The sequence below is a fragment of the Numida meleagris genome, chromosome 13 (assembly GCF_002078875.1).
Source record: "Numida meleagris isolate 19003 breed g44 Domestic line chromosome 13, NumMel1.0, whole genome shotgun sequence".
In the NCBI taxonomy this organism is placed as follows: Eukaryota; Metazoa; Chordata; class Aves; order Galliformes; family Numididae; genus Numida; species Numida meleagris.
This window is the reverse complement of record NC_034421.1, coordinates 767,187-790,407: the sequence shown is the minus strand read 5'-3', so window position 1 is coordinate 790,407 and position 23,221 is coordinate 767,187. Positions and strand designations below refer to the sequence as shown.

Sequence of the window (23,221 nt, the reverse complement as noted above, 5' to 3'; positions counted from 1 at the left end):
ACAAATGACGGCAGCAGAGACTACTGAGGGCTGTTTCAAACAAGCTTTTCAGAAATCTTACACCACGGCGATTTAAGCTTTTGTGTGTAAGCAGTAATATTGTACACATAGCTGTTTCCAGAAGCAACATTATCATACTGAAAGTAGGAAACAAAAAGCTAGATCAGAAGGATAGTGAAGTGTAATTGTTTCCAACAAAGAAAATGAGAGACAACAATAACATCAGTTGAGAAGCTTAAATGAGTAGGAAATAGAACAATCTGTATCTTTTTCTATTGCTATGGAACACGTTGCTTAGAAACAAGTCAGAACATGCAGAAGCCTCTAAAATTACTGAAATATCTGTTGGGATGAATATATATGTACATGTACATTAAAAGCAAAACCTGTATTTATACAATTCCTTCAAAATCGTTAAAATTGAAGGAAAAAAACAACATAAGACTACCATCTTGGGTATAAAATCTAAAAAAACAAAAGCATTTTGTAAAATTGCACACAGTAAGTATATTAACAGTAATTACATATTCTAAATCTGCAATAACCCACTGCTTAGTACAGTCTATTAATGTTTTCTTAAAACAGATTTGCTCCATTATTACTGGCAGCCCAGAAACACACTGTCAAAGAGACTAATGGGTTCAAACTCTACATCAGCTACAGACTCGCTTTGTGATAAGTCTGGAGCATATTACATTGACTGATGACAGATGATTTCCAGCCAAGCCCTCTTGGGAAGTTAATACCTCCATTTTCCACAGTCTTCCTATGCACAGTAGAGGCAGCAAACAAAATGCATACCCAGGCCGATCATCCAGGTCACAAGATTGCACATTAACTTAAAACGAGGAAGGTGGATTTAGACTTAGATGGCTGATGCGACCTGGGATGGAAGTAATGGTATTCTGTCAATTCTGCTATGTAGACAGTAGCATCAAACGTCTGTGGGGGCTTGCTCAGTGGATGAGTCAGTGACAACGAAGTCACTGCCTTAAAAAGACTGGAAGTGCATACATGCACTGCTGGATGCTTTGTTAAAGGAAAAAGAAACCTCCAGCACAGCAACAAGACAAGACAGTGGCTTCAGAGTGTGGTTTCATAACTTAATCTGATCTAAGACTGTAGAATGCCAACAAAGAGGTAATGGTCTCTTCCTCTCTCCAACCACAGCTGCTCCATTTGCAGCAATACCAGCAAAGATGTAGCCTGCCAAGTCAGTGCTCTGACCTGGGAAATCTAAGACTACTGAAACAGCCTTCAGTGATACCTACTCACTGATCCAGCTCACTTCAGGACTGCGTAATCACGAATGCCAACACAAGAAATAGGATGGCAGCAAGCAGCACAAGGCTGAATAAGACAACACCTCCTTTTTGGCAGCAGTGGCCTTAGGCCTTACGCTCTGTGAAAGCTTTGGGAAATCTTGGCATGACTGCAGCTGCCTAGCAAGTTTTCTCAGAACTCCTGGATAGCCACTGAATCCTCTAATTGTATATAGATTATGTATAATGTATAATTACTACACTGTGACCTTGGTTTATCAAAGTATTTGAGCCTGTCTACTACAATAGCACTACCGTATACTTATTCTCTGTTTAAGTGCTATACTGAAGAAGAAAAATTTGTAGTGTGTTGGTTTACTTGTAAGGCATACAATTATCCCACTGTCATTAAAGAGACTATTTGTGGTAGATAAGGCTAAGGACATTAATATAGCCTCACAGGATCAGTATAATGCATTTGAAGTGCTTCCTTTTATTAATCATGACAAAGGATATACTATTTTTTCAGCATTTTCTTATCTGTGTTTTAAGAAACATACCTGATAAACTGCCACTGATGAGGAGCACTATATATAAATACTTAAAATATACTATATATATACGCTATATATAAAAACTTAAAACTTCTTTTTAAATAAACACCAGCGGAATCCTTAAGTATATATGCCACCACGGGAGAGCAGTAGAGGTCAAGGGTAGACCAATACTCAACGTGCCAGCAATAGCAAGAAATCTGCTAAATAAAACAATTCTCATGCAATATTGATTTAATTGCACAGATGAAGAGAAGTAACCACTCCTGCCTAAGTCTGGTAATCTATTAACCAGACAGCATGAAGATATTTCCAGCAAGCACCTGAGCAGTGCCTGTGCTTCTCTCATTCTGCCCTGTATCCCATTTCTAGTACTTGCCAGTCTGCAGCTCCTCACAAGACCAGAAAATAAAAAAGCAATATGAACCCAGGAAATTAATTATGCTTTAAGGGGGAAGAGGGAGGGAAAATATTCTTTCCTGGTCAATTTTGTTTCCTTACAAGTAACTGGCATGCAGCTGGTAACTCTGAAGCTCAGATGAATAAGTGAAAGATAGCACCATACTGATTCGTTCCACTAATTTAATAATCTCTTCAACAACTTCCCTGCATAGTTGTACATTCTTGAACGAGCTCAGCAATTTCTGCACTGGAACAATCTAGGGTGCAAAGCAAAACTGCCCAAATTCACCACTCATTTAGAAATCTAGCCAAAACATATTCCTAAAACATGCACAGTTGATCGCATTAACTCTTTCTTACTATCTGTATGCACAAAGATGTCCTTATTTCATCCAAAGCTTTTCACTTAGTTTTCTAAATATTTTGTCTGTTCACTTGATATTAGATGACAATGCTTCAGGAATTTCTGGAAGAGCTGCATAGCTACCTTTGTACGGCAAGCCTCAGGGACAAACTATTTTTGTTCCTTGCTCAAACAAAAGGCAATCTTGATAAAATGAATAAAATTAAGGAATCTTTTCACAGAACTGATAATAAGTAATGATAGGATACCACAATACACATTTTTCTGAGCAGTCATTATCCTCTGCAAAGAAAATCATCTTTGTAACCTAACCTTCCTATGCCTTTAATATTCATTTGCTGAGGTCCGCGTTAGGATTTGTGTTTCCACCAAGCTCTTCTTCCTTGTAAAGAAATAGCAAGTTAAAAAAGGACTTCATCCAACAAAATTTATTGCTGAAATAAGCAAACTCTATCACTTTTAGATTTATCAAACTTACACAAAACAGATTAGGAAGCAAAGGCTACGTCACCTTTTGAATTACATAGATCTCTATGTACTTCATCTTGGATTGCTAAATGAATTTTAGTTTTTTCAGCTTTAACCATTCACAGATGGTATTCAGAAGTATCTGAACAAGAAAGGGAAAATCTAGAAAATACCCAAACTACATATATGTATTATAAGCTGAAAAGGTGAGGATAGCAGATCTTCACCGCATAGCAGACGTACTATGTTTTCAATTTGTTCAACATATGCAACAAAGAAACTGCTTGGTTTTGCTAAGCTTTCGAAAGAAGAAATGGTGGAAGAAGGAATCCTGTATTCCCTCAGGTTTGAGTGGATCTGTTTGAGTTTGCAAGGCAAACACCATGAGAAGGAAGCCACTGTTAGCCCTCTCTCTTCAACCACTGTTTTTCCATCAGGAGGAAAGGAAGCAGCACTATTAAGCTCCCAGCTATGGATATTTACATGCATCAACACAGTATTCATTATTATATACATAAAAAAAACAAACAACAAACTCATTGGTATCAATATATTATATAAAAAAGTATTTTTTTGTAGCTCTAACTTAGAGCTCAGTAACGTGGTGGCTCTTCTCCCTCGAAGAAATAAACTGCCAGTTACTGAATTCAATGACGAGTTTTATACCTTTTTGTGATTTCAAATGCTATTAAGATCCAAATTAAACACAAAAACAAACCCAGCACTTAAATTCTGAGAAAGGCATCTCATGTGGGAAGGGGAAAGGAAGAAATAAATCTTGTCATATGAACCAGGAAGAAATCTCTGTGTCACCAGAGAACCCGATGATACCTGGAGCAAAAGCCATGGTTGAGTGCTCTAAAAGGGAAGGAGTTTTGTCTACTACAAAATAGAGCTTGTTTCTGACTGACTATGATGTCAGAGTTTGAGTCTTGAACTGCAAAGAGCCTGGGAAGTTATCATGCACCAGCTAACTGTGCTGAGCAGGGCTGCCAGCTGACCTCAAGCGGTCTATTCCCACTCCCCCTTAATACAGGCCAGCTACAAGAATATCTCCAGCTAGAAGGAATGAGACGACTTCCATGCCTCAGCAGTACTATTGCCACAGCCCAGCAACTACTACTTGAAATTAATCTGGTATAGCAGCATTTGTTAGCTTAAAATAAAGCTCCAAATATCCTCAAACTATTTCTATTTTACAAACTGATGCTTATGGATTGTGTTAATTTAATGTACAGTCTAATAACAATCATTTAAGGAGATATGAATTAATTTCAAAAGCAGACATCTGGAAAGCAGGCTCAAATCTAATTTAAGTATGGGGAAAAGAAGGGCATTCTAGAAAAAGACAGTAGCTGAGGATACCAGTGTTGGCAATAAGACAGCAATACATATATAGAACTAACGGTCTGTGAGTTTTTGTTATCAATAGTGTCAAATTTCATGATATTTGTTTCATTATATTCATTTCAATAGTGACATTTTGGAGGGTTTTGTGCAATATTTACAGAAAATTTCAGAGTTCTTCATGAATTCAGAACTACATATTACTCTGAAGAGAGCGATCGCTCATTTTTCTTCATAGTACAATTTCTGTCACACTATTATGATCATTATTTAACAGGTAAATTCTAAATTTAGCTTTTAGAGGGAAAACAATACCTAATTTGTTTGTGCAAAAATACTCCTTGACATACAGTACGACCCCAGAAATACTTGTGAAATGAAAATGCACGGTTCTTCTGAATTTTCTGTCCCCAATCAACAAGAGACTGACCTTCCTTGAGACTTTTCTGGCTGTTCACCTCAAGGCATTCCTTCTCCTTCAGTGGCTTAACATCTCCTGCAGGTAAAATCTCAGAAAAGCCCTGTTGCTGCTTCTTGCAGCTGTCGATCATGGTGAGAATCCTTTAGACTAGCAACATCCAGCACAGGAAAAAATATTAATTTGTCACTGAGCAGTACACTGCTGTCCCGAACTCTTCTTCCAGTTTCTTTTTCCTAAGAAATGAGCAATCGCATCTTCTTGCAGCCGAAAGCAGCCATCATCCTTCACTGTCTAGGTTGACCTGTGAGACGCTCAGTCTGCTTTGGAGCCTGTAACTCACTGAGATGACAGGCACAGAGCCTGTGAAGCACAACTCCCAAATCCCGCCTCTTTTCCCAGAAAACCACTCCCCCTTTTCCTTTAGCTGTGCTTGCTTCTTCTGCACAGTCGTGTTTCAGTATGCAGCTTGATGGTCAATCATCTGACAAAGAATGAGTCAAGCGGTTAAAAATAAATCCATCAGTTGCTGAAGGAGCAGCATTTGCTGATACCTAAGACAAACTACCGCTGAGGACGCTCCCCTTTCCCCCTTCTTCCTTCCCCCACTGCTCTGCCCACTGCTGCAAGCAGCAGCAATACTTTGCCTGACTGGCACGTTTGTTACTTACTAAGTTTCATTGGGCAACAAAGCTGCCTATTGGGATTTGAAAAAAATGTCAAGGAACGTTCGCCCACCCCCACCCTTGTTTCAGAGGCTTTAGCTAGCAGAAATAAGTGGGAAGAGCGTTTCATGGTTTCCACGCGTCTCCTTGCAGTACAGGAGAGCTTCTACGCCTTGTTGTAAATATCTAAGAAATGAACATTTTATTATTTTACTTTTTGCATTAGTTACAATTCTTGTTATTCCCAGCAGTTTTAGGAGCATTTCCTCCCACAGCTCCTGATCTGCCATTCTCTCCAGCACTTTGCATTTATCTTACGTGAGTCATCAGCTTCAGTGTCAGTCCGGAAGGTTTCAGAGAAAGGGATCCCCCTCAAATTTTCTGCCACACGCCATAAGGCAACAGAAGACTATCTTGTATTTTTTGTACTTTGAAGAAGTAAGCTATATGCAATTTTAAGTAGCCACTATACATTGCAGTTAAGTCCAGCAGGTGCATATTCCCTTCCCTTTGGCCTAAATCCCCTGTCATTATACAAACTTTCCACATCCTCCTTGGTAAATCCTTCAGCCTGAAATTATAAAGGACTCCTCCCCTCAGAAAAACTGTTTTGCTCTTATGGCATCAGATATGAACAGGTCTACATGCAAGAACAGATGCCTGAAGTAGAACTAGAACTACAGACAAGGGGAACATCACTTTGCCTCTCTGGGTTTCCCTGCATGCTGCCGTCACTCCGCACCGCACAACAGCTGGCCGCCTCAACCCGCCATCCCAGGCCCCAGCTCCGCATGCTGAGAGCCCAGCCAGCCCCTCCTGACAGCTCGGCCTCACTGCTGCCGGGCGCAGGAAGACGCGCTCAATCTACACGGCACGGAACACCACAATGGAACTACCTCTGCCAGCTCCATAAATGGAAACTGAGCAACATCTCTCTCATTTAATAACCATGTCTTACACAGGTTTTTCATAAAAACTTGTCTGCAGAAATCAGTTTTTCCTTCCCATTCTCTTGTAACACAGACTTTCAAGCGCTCTGCCAATCTTCAGCCTACAGTAAAAGCGTTATTTAGAAAGAGGAAATGCCACTAGAGATTCTCCAAAATCCCAGCGTACAGCAAGGATCAATGCAGTGACGCTGCACTCTCTCCACAGTGCCTGCCTGTCTGCCAGTCAGAGCAGCTCTGCTATCGGCTGAAGCGTCAGTGACCTGGTGAGTCAAGTCACCAACTGCGAGCAACTTTACAACCTCACGGAACAAGAAATAACTAAGCAACAACTGCTCTGTAAGTACATTCCAGGCCTTCACATTGTATCTACTGAGTTCATTCCTCTGTGTGAAAGAACTTCTACAGATGAGTTTAAACTATAGAGAAAAATAAATATTTAAGCTGTTTCACTACCACAAGATTTTAAAGTTGAAAAAAACCTTAATTACTCAAACATTTACTTCATCTTGCATTTATGTACTTTTATGAATTTCTTGGTTCCTCACATTGTGTTAGGTGAATTCAGTTCTTCATCTGTGCAGTAACTTCTTTAAACAGGAAAACAGTGCTTTGAGTATACAGACTAGAATATTCATGTAAACAATACCTGTTATACTTCTCTGAAAAAATGTGTTAACTTGAGCTGTAATTGAGGGTTTTTTTGTTTGCTTGTTTTTACAAAATTGCAACTTACAACACATTTTTATCCTGCTTTGTTTGGTAGAAGCAAAGCAAGACTTTTTTTTATACCAGTGCATACGTCCTCTTCTTTGAACACATCAGACATTTGTCAAACAGAGATCAATCTAGGCCCATCTTAAATACAACCACAAGATTCTAACAGACTTCAGTGTTTTATCTTAACATTCTTTTGGTATTAAAACATCAAATCTTTCCTTCTATTTTTTTTTTTCAAAAGGCAAATGAAAAAATTGAGATTTTTTTGGAATACTGCTAATATCCTACCCTACTGTAGTAACAAAAACCAAAATCCAAATTAGGGTCACCACATATCTCAGTTGCTCCTGCCAGAGAAAACCAAGCTGTTTCAAGGTCATTTCAAACTTGTAAGTCTGCATGTTCTACTTCTCTTCTCCTGGTGAAAGCCATACAGGAGAGGACATATGCTGGCAGTGCTCACAGCGTAAATGAAAGACACCCTGCCATTCTACCTTACCCATATATACATCTAAAGAAATAAACAAGTAAAAGTATATAAGCAAAAAATATGCATTGAACTGCATATACATACATATATATATATATATGACTTTAAATGACAACATTCAGGCATTCACCAGGCAACGCTACCTATGATTTGCAAAAGGCTCACACAGCAAGTACTGTACATCACCAGTTTTCTTTGTACGACACTACTTCTTGTAGTGGCTGTATCACAAGCTAACATTTCAATGATAACATAGGCAGCTAGGATTTAATTCTAGCAATTCATAATAATTACACGTTGGAAGTTAAAATTAACATTCATTTCTAGATATGCATGTAGTTATCCCCAAGAAATTCCAGGAAAAAAGAAGTCAGAATCACGCAGTTTGATCAAGAGATCTCTTTAAAAGAAAACATACTTTCCGTATCTTCTGTAATCAGTCAAATGCCAATTCCTGTAACAGAATTTCTTCATATATACCAGATGCTTTAAATTGAGTGAGTCAAAGGTCACATCTCCCATCCTAATCTCTTCACAATAAGCAGATAATTAAAAAGAAAATCTATAAATCAAACTGAAATGACAGAACGTTTGTTTACAAGTTTACCAAATGGAATGACCCTGCTGGAATTCTTTCATGTAGCCTGTGAAAATATATTCCATCTAAGAGGTCACAGTCCCTAGAGAGCTCTGAGTTTTGGCCTGTATGTCTTTTCACATGCTTTAACATTTGAAAATCGTTCCTTGTAGACACTGACTGATGCCCCGGGAATGCTAGGATTGTGGGAACTGGCACTACCAATGACAAAGACAGACTTACTGGGAAATCAGCACCTACTCATTTTGCTCTCTGCAAACAGATAAGATAACATTCAAATTTTATTGGGGTCACAAAGACATTTGTTTTCTCTATTGATGCCATTTCTTAAAAAAAAACACACAAAAATAAACACAAACAGCTATGCTTTAATTACAACGTTCTGTGTGTTCTCACAAAGGATTATTTAGTAGAATATTCACACTGGATGTTCCATGGACTATTAAAACTTAAAGAAGAGCCAAATCACAGAATAGCTGACATCTTGAGATCCTCTAGATCAATGTCCCTGCTTCAGCATTGTCAGCTGGAGCAGGCTGCTCAGCACTGTGCCCAGTTGGGTTTTCACCACCTCTGCAGGATTCCACAACCTCTCTAGCCAACTGTTCTTCATTTCTAACTTACACTCTACTTCTCTATACTTCTACATAGTACACACTACACACACCACCTATACACTATACTAAATACATACACTTCTAGTGTGTACTTATGAAACTTGTATACTCCTCTATCTAGGTCTGTCGAATATACTTTATTTTGTGCTCCAATTTACTACTTTAATCCAAACTGTTTTCCATTTGTTGTTCTCAAGTCTTCCCACTACCCTCTTCCCTCTACTTTTGTCTCTCCCAGCTGTCTCAAGAAATTAAATTCTATAACGCTATGGACAGTAAACTACTCTGAACCATTAGGAGAGAAAAAAAAAAGAGATCTCAAAAAAGTGGGAAAAACTGATGTAGGTGAACACATGGAAAGTATCTGAAATTTCACCTGATTCCACAGTATCAAATTTGCAGCTCGAAATCTATTAAATGCACAGAGGATTATGAATTTGTTCAGAAGCCATTAAGCTATGTCAACAAAGTGTATTACCAGTGCTACATAATGAAGGAGTGGAAGATAAGAGATAACAGAAAAACCAGCATATGTGCAACTCTTCTAGATGCCAAAAAAAATCCCCTCGTGCATTAAGTTTATCTAAACCATATAATTAGGTTAAGTGTGATGTAGACTTCATTCAGTTGTTCTGAGTAATGCCTGCATCCCCTTTTAGGAGTACTCAACATACACCATTTGGAATTTTTTTTTTTTTTGAACTTACAGTTCCCCCAAGCCCTACTGGTCCCATAGGAAGCTGTCATTCTCATCTGACCTTCAGTACCTTAAGGCTTTGGCTCCTGAATGTCATTGTTCTTATGCAGCACTGATTTCTTTGGACTAATTTCTATGGTTTTATCACTCTTGTCTTTTACTTAAAGATGTTAATTGTCCCAGAACTTTTTTTTTCTCTCTGAGTCTTAACTGTTTTCACAATTAGCTCAGTTCTGCTGTAGAATATTAGCTGCTGACCTCTACAATGTGAGATTTGGTAGACAGCCATGGTAGGCACATCACAGCCTCTTCTACTCTCCTCCAGTACAAACCATACAACTCCATGCAGAACTGGAATGCAATCCCGTGCTCTGAGAAGCAGATGTCAATTAGCAACGTGAGCCAAAACTTTCTATGTGCAATGCAGAGGATAAAGCATGTGCACGTGCATCGTCCAATGTGATTTACAACCAAAACAAATTGCTGAAGCCACTCTACAAAGTGGTAAAGTCAATGACCCATATGGAATCCACTCAATCACATGGTTTCATGAGTTCTGTTATCGGTATTCCACATCATAATATCATGCAGTATGCTGGTAGTTAAAGGGTTAATGCTGCAGTTCTGTGGACTGTCGATATTTCCGGGTACGTGGTTCTCAGAAGAGAAGAAGAACCACATATCCCAGAAGACTTCACTGTTCCATTTCCATTTTCCATTCAGAGGGAATGATAAAACTGATTGGGAGTCACGAGACTGCTCTTTTTCTGCTAGTCTCTGCGGTGTGTGCTCCCTAGCCATCTCGCCTTCAGCATTAGAGTAAGGCCTTTGGTTTTGTACACGCTCTCTCTCATTTTATTTGATTTATTAGCCTCAATTCCAATTATATTGTATTATATTGTGTTATCTCGCATTCTGATATCATACTTAGTAAATTAGTTTTCTCTCTTAGCTTGTTGCTGCTGTTTTTAGGACCATCTCCCTACCTTTTCCCTACCTCCCTTCTCCCTTTCCCAGGGCATGGGTCCCTCCACCCCCTTATAGTCACAGAACCAGGCTGAAACGGGCCAGAACTGCTGACACTGTAAAATGCAGAAGCTAGGAACTTCTCACTCTACGGGTACCTTCAAACAACTAGGACTGCATGGCTTGTGATGGTGAGACCCTCCACATCTACCTCTAACACTTAAAGTGGCATGCTTACCAGTGCTGGGAAACTACAAATTCAGCATGCAGAAAGCTTTGCTCTTGCGGCACTGTTTTTTTTTATGGTATCTGCATGTGCAATCCCTTCCAACCCTTTGGCTCTGAAATAGCAGGCTGCAAGGCAGCACACAGCATCATTCCCATCCACCCTCCCACTGTCAGCAGCAGACAGCCTGTCCTTCCTTCTCTCTGCCACAGGCTTGTGAAAGTGCGGTACCGTGTGTGAGCAGCATACTGTTCTGACAAGTACTTCAGCTGTGCCATGATGCCTACTACTTTTGTCATTCTTCCTCCACTGCAGTCCAGCTAAACAACACCTAGTCATCAACTTTATTCCTCTTGCTCCCAAAGAAGAGACTCATCTGCGTCACATTTTTCCTCCCCCAGCCACCATCCTTCCTAAGGATACAGCAGCATGACACAGATGAGGCTTTCCAGATTTAAGTACAGGTAAAGTGTACACAATCAAGTATTCTTCAGGAGCTTTTAAGACTATGACAGTCTGCTTCCCAATCCTTATTTACATGAGCAGTGCAAAGGCTCACCTGACACACCTGGACTATGCACCAGTGGTTGCCATTAGGCTACCAGAACTGTCTGTGGTGCCTGCTCACCAGGGGATGAGCATGAAAGTAGAACCAATGAAAAGGTAACTTTTGCTGCTTTTAGAAAGCTGAGCAACAGTTGGCTTCCAGAGAAAAGGCATGATAATTCACTGCAATAAGCTCACATGATCAATGCAGAGCATGTATTTGCTAATTATCCAGAAGCAGATGCAGACTAATGAGAAACTCAAAGAAATTTTGTTAGTAATTCAGTATTGCTCATGGCTGTCAGCTTGAAAACAGCTGGTCAAAAGAAAAGGGAAACCTTAAAATTGCGTCAGTCCAGAGGACTACCATAAAACATCCCAGAAAGATGATTCTTTGTTACGACACACACATAGATACACTGAGAAGTTATTTCAATACAATCTCATGCAATGTTCTATACAGTTTGTTTTTCTAACCCCAAATAACTAAAGTGTTTGCTTTACACATGACTCAGCTGAAGTACTTCAGCCCTACAATTAAACCTTATCTTGCAAATCAACTTGAAAACTCCCATTACTTTTCCTGCAATTAAACTGTGAAATGTTAATTGGTTAGTATTACCGTTTCATACTTTCTTGATGGGATACGATTGGAGAGTATGAGAATATTTTGCCGCTCTTCTCTTTCTCTCACTCCTCAAATAAATTACTTTTTAGTCTTTATTCACAGAGTAAACACCTGTGCTCAGTAATCAGGTGGAGAAGCTTAAAATGCTACTTCCCTCAAAATACTTGTCACTGATCCTCGACTGGAAGTTACAATCTCTTTAACAGTTGTCAGCGCGTCTCAGAGTTCCTTTGTCAACTCAAAGGACACCAGTTTCAGTGCAAGTTAATCTGTACCATGATATTTTGCACCAAAGAATACTGAGCTGTGCTCACCTGAACTGTTATGCCAGCTTTGCTGTATGACTGAGATCTCTGGGGGCAGGGGAAGGAAAGTGTTAAAAAAAGAATGAAGTAGTAACATCTCCAACTACTGCTGGTTCATCAGGCACGTGCCTGCAAATTGGTTGCATGTTTCTCTTACCCTGCTGTAACTTAATTCCACGTCAAACCAAACCATGAGCCTCCCACACTTGTCCTGTTAACAAAAAAGCCTGAAATGCAGTTTCTCTACTAACTTGTAAAAGTCAGCTGAACACTCTGCAGACAATACTAGAATAATTCAGTCTCCTACTGGACTACATCCAAGAGTCTCATAGAAGTAAACAGAAAGTTTAAAGAATCACTACTGAAGCTCACAGTAAGCATAATGCTTCCTGCATGAAAATATTCAACAGAAAACCTTGAACATTCCATGTTTTCCAGTGGAATGCCATTGTACTTTTGTATACGGAAGTCTTTCATACTTAAGACTTTGTAAAATACTGACTCATTAAAATACCCCAGAAGAAATCCACTTCTGGTAAAAAGTTAGAACAGATACTAATTTTTAAAGCTTCTTAAGTATCAATAAATCAAATTCAAATTTTATGTGTACTATTTTTAATTTTGACTTTCACAATTTGTAGAAAAATGTAGCCCAAATTTTCCTGTTAACCAAAATGACTAAAACCTGAAATTATGGGTGAGCTATAGTTTCAGTGCTCTGGAAGATCACAGTGCCCACAATTCTTTTTGTTGTTTCAGGAAAATAATGGGAACACAAAATGGCCACTGCTTCCAGGAACAACAACAGCCAGTCAGTATAAAGTCAGACACAGTCAGCTCTTTCTTTCCCATAACAACAGGAAACATAACGGGATGCTCCTCTTCAGGACACTTAGGAGTTACTTAAATACTCCTGGAAGAGTATTCTCTGTGGCAGGATGTTTAATTAATATAAGAAATAGCGATAACTTATTAAGATTATTAATATAATTAATAAAGTTATTATTATAATATATAATATATAAAATTAATATATAATATATATATATAATATAATTAAGTTATTAATATAACTTATTATAAGAAATAACTTATAACTTTATTACTTTAAGATATTAGCCTGGGAAAACAAACACCACGAATGAAAGGTTCCTGCCTTCTTTCCAATAAAAATGAGCCTACATTTGGATTCAGACTTCTTCCCAATACTTACTGTAACAGTGGAAACACTTTTTTTCTCAGTTGCCATGCCAACATCAACAACGAGGAGAGATATTGGAAAGGCTCCTGAAACATGAATCTTATTTTCTTTCATTGTTCTTCCATAAACTATGTGGTGAATTAAACTTTCTAGGATACAATGTGAAACTTCAACTCAGAATTGTTTTTGTAGAAAAATCTGTTCCTAATTATTCCTTCTTTTTTTGGTCTGATAATAATATAACTCCTTTCAAAAATACCTAATTAATATTTCTCTTGCACATTATCTGTTGCTTGAAAATTGTTTATAAATATAAACGCCTCCGCTCTATGTGCCTCAGCAAAGTACTCCAGTTGGAGTTTTAAGGTCGGGCTTACATCCACCATGACAGGTGAAACTGATCAGGACAGATTTCATAACAAGCAAACACTATGGCACTTTAACTCTACAACATGTGGTTTGGGAAAGGCAAGTGAAAACAGTTGATGTTATTTGAAGAAAGCAAACAAAGGTCATTATTCCCACAGAAAACTACAGAGCAAAGGAGAACAGGTCCTTCTGCACTCACCATTCTTCCGTTCGTTGAGAGGAGGTAAGTACTGACTGGGCTGCAGTGAGAGCTCCTTAAACTCATGCGCGACTGCTTCACTGTGAGGGCTGGGGGCGAGACGCACCAGGGATCCAGGGTCGTCCTCAGCATCTGCTGTCCCCACGTGATCCATTGTGTTAAATGCTCTGGAGATAGGAAAGCAAGCGGCCTTTTAATCACACAGGAGTTGAGATAACTAATTGAGAAAAAAAAAAGAAATATCATGTGGACATGTTACTGCCGGCTTTTGGTCAGTCCTTCTACACAGAGGATGCAGCTTTAAAATTATATATTATCTGATGGTTTTCCACAACCAGCACAGATTTAAGAAAAATGCACTAAAGCAATGCATTTACAAGCAATTTAATAGTTCAGAGAAGCAGAACAGTTTCTCTGCTGGCTTTTACAGAAAATTACATTGTTAGTTCTAAACATGGATGTCCCCAAGCTCCCGTTCTAGCAAGTGACACAGGGTCATCAGCGAAATGTTCATTTTTTCCAGAAGTGCCTATTTGCAAATACTGAATGAATGTATGGTAACATACAAATAGCTTTTAATTTTTTTGAAGCACTGCAGAACTTTTCTTGGGATTAATAATCGACTTTGGTATTAATTTAGGACTTGATACTGCGAAAGAACCACACAAGGATTAGTTAATCTCTAACAAGGAAGGCCTGTTGCCATGAAATTTTTCAAATTAATTCGATTTCACACTACCCACTCACTGTAAGTCCTCTCTAGAATGGAGTAAACATCCCCATTCGTTACTTCTTTAATTTCTATCATTCACGTGATACTTAGTTCGCAGTGAGGAACACAGAGGCATGCTACAAGCTTTTCAAAGCTCACGCAGCTTCTATCATTGCAACTTCAATAAAATCACTACAGACTTCAATGCAGTTCACCCTTAGACACTTGAAAACGTGATCAATATGAAATAACAATTCATCAGGAGCCATAAAACAAAATCAATGTCTTAATGTCAAACTGTTTCATTACTTTTAATCTTTTTTCTTAGGAAACACTGCTGCCGCCCGTATTCAAAGTTCAGACTTCAGGTATGCTGAATATAAATGCTTCCATGCTGGAGTGTGTATTTAGCAGCCACCTGCACACAATGTGTGGTTCAGTGACCACAGCCAGGACATCTCACGTGTTACCTGACATTTAAAAAAAAGATGACAAAAATGTTCAATGACCATCAAAGAATGGCCTACACTACAGAAAGGGATAAAAAATCATGTTGCTGAAAGCACCAATTTAAAATTAAGAAACGTAAGCCAGTGCTGCTTGATAGATAATTCGTTAGAACAATTATGAAGGTTAAGTGCCCATTTTTTATTATTTTCTGCAGTTACCAGTTGGTGCTTTCACATTAAATTAAGACACATTAACTCAGTGTTATGCAATTTTTTTTCTTTGTTCTTAGCTTTTAGAAGCACAATTTACCTAGCTCTCATTTGTTTTACTGACATTACACCCTGCTCAAACTCCCACTCACCCATAGAAATTAAGTTCATTATTAACCATGCAATTCTTTTCAGAGCAGAATTTAAGTGAAAATTTAGTTGCTTATCTGTTCGTAATCACAGCATTTTATCCCCAATTTACTGGCTGTGAGTTACACCTTGGAATCAATTTCAAGGAGATCCAACCACATTAGCTGTGCTCAAGAATTTAACTCCATATAAAAATTAACAGAAACACTCTCGTGTGTGAAAGGTTTCACATCTACTAAGCTGCATGTTAGCTTTTGACTGAACTATTTTCCACATGATAGGTAACAAAATATCTTGCTTTAAGTCAATTCAAATTTTACCAGTCCTACAACAGAGGCAAATTAGTTCATTGTCTATTTGTTCATCTTGGTTTCAGAACTATGCGTGAATGTGGCTTGGCTGTCCAGCTTCAATCAAGAGAAAGGCAAGTAGCAATTATAAATCACATTAAATGACATTGCTCACAGCATCGCATAGCAACTCAAACCAGACTGACTTCTCACACAAAAACCTGCTTGAATCTGACTAAATCGGGTTAGAAGGGACCTTCAGGAGGTCATCTAGTCTAGCTAACTCAGCACAGCTACCTGCTGCTCAGTAACTTGTCTCGGTAACTTCAGAAAGTCAACAGAGCTGGCAATTCCACCACCTCTGGGGAACTTAACTCAAAATTCTCCCCCTGCATCCCCTCTCTTCAAAAGCAACATCTCCTGCTGCTGCTACCTGTGACTCTCTGTCCTGCTCCTTTACCATAACGCAGGGTGATACTGCTCTCAGTAGATCTGAAATCGGAGCTGTTACGATGCTTTCACACACTATCCAAATTGGTTAGGTTATTAGGAAGCCTCTAAAACAAAGTTCAGAGCTCTAACCCTAATTTGAAAGTTTCCAATTCCCAGCAAAACAAATTCTTTGTCTCAAATTTTTTTGAGAAACCTTTGCAAAAATTGTACACCATTTTAACCACTAAAAATAAATGTGTTCACAAATAAATAAATGCATTTGCAGTGACATCCACTATTTATTTGTTCATAGAGCTTCACAGCAATAGGACTCTACGAAGAAAAACGAAAACAGGTTGCGGCATGCAAGGTAAGTGCACACTGAAGTACCACATAGTAGATGCCAGGAAGTTATTCCTGTTATTTCCTCAAGAAGCTGTCTATAAAGATTGACAGAGCTGGACAAGGTTGTTACACACAGCTGCTACATGCAGAAGGTCCTTTTTCAGTCATTTGCCGTAAGGATGGAAGTCTCTTTACCTATTGGCTGTTAGGCATCCAGGTGTTTTCCCAAAGGATCATCTAATCCTAGAGGTCCAATGTATCAAAATAAAAAAAAAGCCCATGACCAAAATCATCAAAATTTGGCTCAGATCAGTGCCTGCTCCTGTCTCAATCAATGAACAGAACATTGAAAGTATAGCAAAAAGATGACAAATTGTAGACTTGCAATAAGATACAAGCAATGCACCTAACACATCATTCTTGTTCCACTAAAACCTAAGGCAAGATCAGCTGTTCAACTTCCTAAAAAGAGAAACATCTAAAGGCAAAGTTGGTGAAATGAACAGTTTCTCTTCAGTAACAGGGCCTTCCCTATTGACTGACAAAGTAATTATGAAACTTAAAAGAGAATCATTTTGACAAACAGCTTTTGAAAACAACAAGAAAAAGAAATAGGAAGAGATATCTATGTAACCAGTGTCTTTCGTACATTGTTTCATCTACGAGGTGATAAACCACCACTAATTTCCAGCATGCTCATTTTAACTGCTAGAGGAGATGCATGCAACTTCTTTGGCATCATCTGGAAGTTATGACCAGCAGCATTTACTTCACTATGAAACCAGATCAGTTATGCAGGACATCTCCCACCTACCTTCAGTTTTCAAAAGCCAAATTACATTCCAGCACATCTTACATAATTGACTGTTTGGTGAGCAGCAGTGGAGAGTAGGAGAAAAATCAAAGACTGTACATTGAATACTTTATCCAGTCATCATGTGCAAATGTGAGAAACTGTTATCTGATTCCGAATTCTGTGTGCTATAGCACAATCACAGTACTATTTAATTACAGTTAAAGAAAATACACTTGCTTCCCCTTTCTCATCCATTTAAAACCTACTCAGTATTAAAGAATTACTTCATATTTGCCATCTGCATTTACAGGTGGTAACCATTACCTGTGTAGCCCTTGACTTTAAGCAGGCCAAGACAGAGAAGCATATCAATAACACATAACTCAAACACAATAGTAAAACTATGTATAGTAACAATACTCCTCTAAAACACCCATACTGTTAAATGGAAACCTCAATATTCTACATAATAATATTCTACATAATTCTATGTCATCTGAGAAAGCATCATTTTATACAGAGCTAATCTGACAAGCACAAGTCAACGGTTATTGCTTCAGAGGTTACCACTCCTTCAAACTAATACACCTGTAAGTTAGGAAGTTGTATGAACTGTCATTCAGTATGAAAAACCTTTCTACTTACAAAGTTTTTAAAAATATGATACCATTTTATTTGTAGCAATCAAAATAAAAACACTCCTTTGCAACTGTTGGAAAGGATTTCAAGTTTGGGGGGATTTTTACACACAATAAGCAAAACAGGTAAGAGTAAAAAAATGAAAACTAGAACAGAATTATTTTCCTACTTAACCTTCAGAGTAGATGATCAAAATAGAATATGCACCAACCTTGCAAGCAAGGCATCAGTTCACATTTATCTGACAACTACTCAGAAGCAGAATGCCTGTACTGGCAAAGAACTGCTGTACAGTAAATGAGTCTTATGTAAGTGTCCTCACAGATTGTAGGTGGTTGCTATCTTTCTTAACCGCTGAAGAAAAACGCTTCTTTTATTTTTAATCATTTTATCTCCAAAAGATATTTCCTTAGAAAAACCTCAGAGGGGGGAAAATGCATACCTGTCTGCCACTTGGAACACCAGAGCCGGTATTCTATTCAGATAACCACTGAAACAGGCAGGATACTTAGGCAGTGAAGCCAGTTTGATTTGTACAAAATCTGCCAAAAAAAACCTCCAGAATCACACTGCATTCACACCGGCCAAGTCAAATGGCTGATCTTACCATAGTTTCAGTACACTGCAGTATAAAATTCTTGTCACACCAAATTAGACGTCAGGGATGCCTGGCTACAATACAGAATTTATTACAGTATCATGTTGGGAAACCACATAGGTTTCAGTTCCTCCATTTGTAAAACTCAGAAAATTTGAATGATATAGCTACCAGTTTGTAAAACACCAGAATAATCAGTGGAAAAAATACTAGAATTGTGAAATTATTTTAATTTATTTTGGTACCGTGTCAGAAAACATTAAAAAGGATGCTCTTCAGAGCTCCAGCACCACATCCAGCAGGTCAGCCTACCGGCCCACGCAAGTCCTTTGCATGAAGCTCTTGGATCTCCTTGTCAATGCCTCAAAAATCTGCAGCAGGGACAATGATCTCTGGAGCAGTAATAAGCTGTGAGAGGACAGGTACAGTATGAAATATCACTTCAATTTGACCAGCGAGCATTAATGATTTTTATCTGGGATAATGTGCTCAAGTAACAATATGAGAATAGCTCGTCAATTCTTCTTTATGTTCTCATAAGGGCAAGCTTTCAGAATGCAGCTGGCCCTATCACGAGCACAGAAAGGCCCACAACAAATCTCCCTTCTAATATTCAAATCAGGTGAGTCCCAATAGCTTGACTCTTGGAAGGCTCCGTACCTCCTTTTCCCCCACCAACCAGCACAAGCAGGACTTGGACATAGATACTCAAATACACAGGAGCATTTAGCTTACTGAACCCTGTGGCAAATGTCAGCTACAGAAGTGATTTCCCAGAGAAAAGAGCAAGAGATCAGCTACCTGCTTCAAGGAGAGGAAAAGATGCGGCGCTTTTAGAGCGATTCCCTTGGCACGCTGCCTATCAGCAAGGGGTATAAAGAGCACTGAGAAAGAAGTAGGGCTGGGCTGCAGAAAGTTCATCTCCAATCAAGTCCTGGAGCAGAACCAGATCAGGTGTTTGCTACAAAGACAAATAATGCATTTACACAGTGCTGCTCTTCAGTCTCATACATAATCATTTCACTGTGACCTCTAAAATGCAGTGTGCATTATCTGAGATAGCAGATCACACTGCACACTAGCACATACGCTATGTGTATAATTTTATTTCAGCCGTGCTTAATTCCAAATTGTGCTTCTGAGATACTGAATTCCTACATGAAAAGCTAGTGGACCTCCCTTTATAATTGTTCTGAATACCTTTTTTTTCTGCATTTCTGTACACATTTCTCCCCCAAATTTTAAAGACTATTTATCTTTCATTACAAAATTGAAAAAAAAAAAAAGCTTTTGCATTTAATATTGTACTTTTAACAATAAATGGCAACGGAAAATTTTCTTAATTTATTAAGGTTTTCCCAGTAGATTTCAAATCCACTTACTAAAGTATTATAAATACACACAACTGAGTACAAAATGAGCACAGACATGGAAAGAACTTGCTATTAATAATCATTATCAGTAAATTAACTGAATATGTTCATCTAATTCATTTTTGACATTCATAATTCTACTGACTGGAGAAAATGTCACCAACTGAGCTTGCCTCTCTTGCAAGAACAGTGCTTATTCTGTTAAGATTTAGGTCCCTTCTTTCACATATTCCATAGTGCATGGGAAAGCCCAAAAGCAAAAGGCACTTTTCATTAAAAAAGCCTTGGAAACATTCGACCATCTTAATATTCCACCTCACACAGTATGATGCTGTTCCTTTTCCAAATAAGCTGTCAAAAATGCTGAGAAAGCAGCCTTGCTTTCAACTTCTGCAGTTACTTTTGCACACAACCTCTCTCATTAAAATTATTCTGGATGAAATATATGAATTCCAAAATGAAAACTGACATTCAATTGATATTGAAAGAGATAGAGCAATCCTCCAGTTAAAGTACCGTGTTGACTTATTCATTAATGAAGATAGAAATTTGTGATAAAGATATACAGTAACAAGGACTTAAGTCATACAGCTGTTTTTACAAAGGTAATTAGACAAAAGCAGAAAAAGATTAAAATATCAATGACTAATTATGAGTAATGCATTATCATAAAATTGTTATTGCTATTCATTTCTTTAATAAACAATGTGCAGAGGTACATGGCAGAACAGTGATCCTGTCACGCTTCCTGCACACCGATACATGGAACCACACGCTACTTCAACGGCACAGAGTCAAGATTGGACAGATAAATACTGCAGATGAATTTCCTCCTTTATTTAAAAAATTACAGAGATTGATTTTTTGTAACTGTCTTCTCTAGCTAAATACCACTGAGCAAACACCAGAAGACCTCCAGAAACGTTTGCCTATTTCAATGACAATACTGCACTGAGTTTTTCCTTACTGCTTCTTGAAGGAAATCTTCAAGTCTTATGACTAATTAAAGTCTAAAAAAAAATGTGCTACATTAGCAATTGCACACTGGAGACTGTATAAAGAACCTAACATAGCTTTCATCTGGACAGAGATAGGGGATGTGTCAACAGAATACCGGATGGTGCATTCCTCCCTGTACTATCTCCAAGCCAAAACACAGGCACCTTGTACGTAATGGGAGATGTGGTTGGTGAAGTCTAAATTAATGATGGTGCAAAGAGCGTGGGGCCGCAATGGCAGCATCCCACAGCTCCCCTAATCTCCAACAGTGGCAGCTTTATCTTGCTGCTGTGTAGAGCAGTACAGATGATTTCTCTCTTATTCTTCACATTATTGCCTTCTAAAAACTCACCTATTCGAATTTACATTTGGTAAAAACTTCTGAACCTCACAAAAATCTACAGCGGAAAGAAACATTTCTTATGGCAATGTTGTAAAGTTTTAACACGTTAAGGTCTCTTATGAAATCAGATATGTTAGATATATTACAACACATTACTGTGTTCACAATTAACAGGCTTTAAAATGGTAATTAATAATATAATTTATCCAAGATGCTGAACTTTAAAAAATATATATTTGAAGTAAAATAAGACAAGGTGTAATGTGCATAATATGCAAGTCAGTGAACCCAAACCACTTCCTGGAGATGGAATTAATGTTTGAATTGCTTCCTGACTACAGGGCTTTTCCAAGCACAGAATGATAGGATGGTTTGTGTTGGAAGGGACCTTTCAGACCATCTCGTTCCAACCCCCTGCTGTAGGCAGGGCCACCTCCCTCTAGACCAGGTTGCTCACAGCCCCATCCAGCCTGGCCTTGAGCGCTTCCAGGGAGGGGGCATCCACAGCCTCGCTGGGCAACCTGTGCCAGTGTCTCGCCACTCTCACAGTAAAGAATTTCTTCATGATATCTAGTCTAATATCTACCACCTAATATCTACCACCTTCCTTTAAGAAACAGGAAAATAAAGGAAGCATAAATCAGTAAATAAGTGGATCAAACAAAAATAATGTGTTTAGGATTTTCAAAGATAACAAGTGGTCAACAAACCTCTTTAAGAAGGGTATGAACTGCTTTTCAGTCTGTTGTGTGAAAGGGAGACATGGCACCTCGGTAGCTGAGGAAGCTATTTAAATTTAAGCTTCAAAGCTAGGTCCATTCAGATAACCCGGAACATCTTTCAATATACCTTGTGCTAACACAATGCTTTGTATGTAGAAGCTACATTACGCTTAACTTCTAGAACAGCACTATTTGTATCAGAAATCCAGTAAGTTCATGAAGATTTAACTCATGTTGAATGCTCCGTAACAGAGATACAATACTTCATCTACAACTAGGATGTCCATCCCTCCTGACAGCTGCTCCCTGAGCACTCAGTACCAACAAGACTTAGAGCAACAAACAACACTTGGAAGTACAAAAACGTTGTCCTCAGACTTGCCATCAGGAAGGGAAATCCAGATAGAGTTTGCACTTATTTTTTATTTTTCGTCACCTTATGAGCAGACATCATTTATTTTCATCTTACAATTTTTGTGGATGTTCTTAGCCAATAATGCTCACATTGAAATGATATTAAACATTCAGACAAATCAACTTATTTGAATACAGGTGAAGCTGCTACAGGACTTCCCCACAATTTCTATTAAAGCTTCATAAAAATACCTTATACTTGAAAGTTAAAAAGTGAAATACCATCTTGGTTAGACATGACACACATGTAAAAAAAATGCACAGTACAGTTCATGGAAATATGCAATTTGCAAATGCTTAGATAAATCCAAACGTGTAATGAGTATTTGTCAGTCTATGAAGATGATAATGATCTTTTTCTTTTTTTTTTACATTTGCTTTAATACTCTACTAAAATATTAAACACCTTTATTACAGTTATAACAAGTAAATTTAGACTTGGCATAGAAAACAACACAAAGTCAGTCTTACAATAACTAAACAGAGCAGGAAAATGAAGCAAGCAAAAAAGAAACCATGCATGTTATTGGTGTGCAAACAAAGGATACCTCTAGTTTCCCATCCTTGCAGACTTTAACATATTTAAATCAAGCTTGGTTTGTTCTGTTTTGTTTTCTTATAAAGCATAAATGACAGGTCGTTGCAGAAGCAATTTGTTTGAATTCCTGTACAAAAAGCCCACAAAAGTTCTATAGTATGAAGTGCTTAGTGATAGCCCTTGAAGAACTGCAAGAACAGCTCAACTTTACCTGTCAGAAGC

At 38.3% G+C, this 23,221-nt stretch overlaps 1 protein-coding gene across 7 annotated transcripts in view; it reads right to left on the bottom strand.

Moving 5' to 3' along the window:
• Window positions 1–23,221, bottom strand: part of MKL2 (MKL1/myocardin like 2) — a 78,036-nt gene that overhangs the window by 39,749 nt on the left and 15,066 nt on the right. For 5 of the 7 annotated variants that reach the window (XM_021411185.1, XM_021411191.1, XM_021411188.1 and 2 more), the window contains exon 3: window positions 13,990–14,156. In XM_021411185.1, coding sequence (XP_021266860.1) covers window positions 13,990–14,143 — 154 coding nt within the window. In that variant the 5' untranslated portion in view covers window positions 14,144–14,156. Of the gene's footprint in view, window positions 1–4,827; window positions 5,178–13,989; window positions 14,157–23,221 lie in introns of those variants that run through there. The other 2 variants (XM_021411190.1, XM_021411189.1) reach the window with 2 other exon arrangements.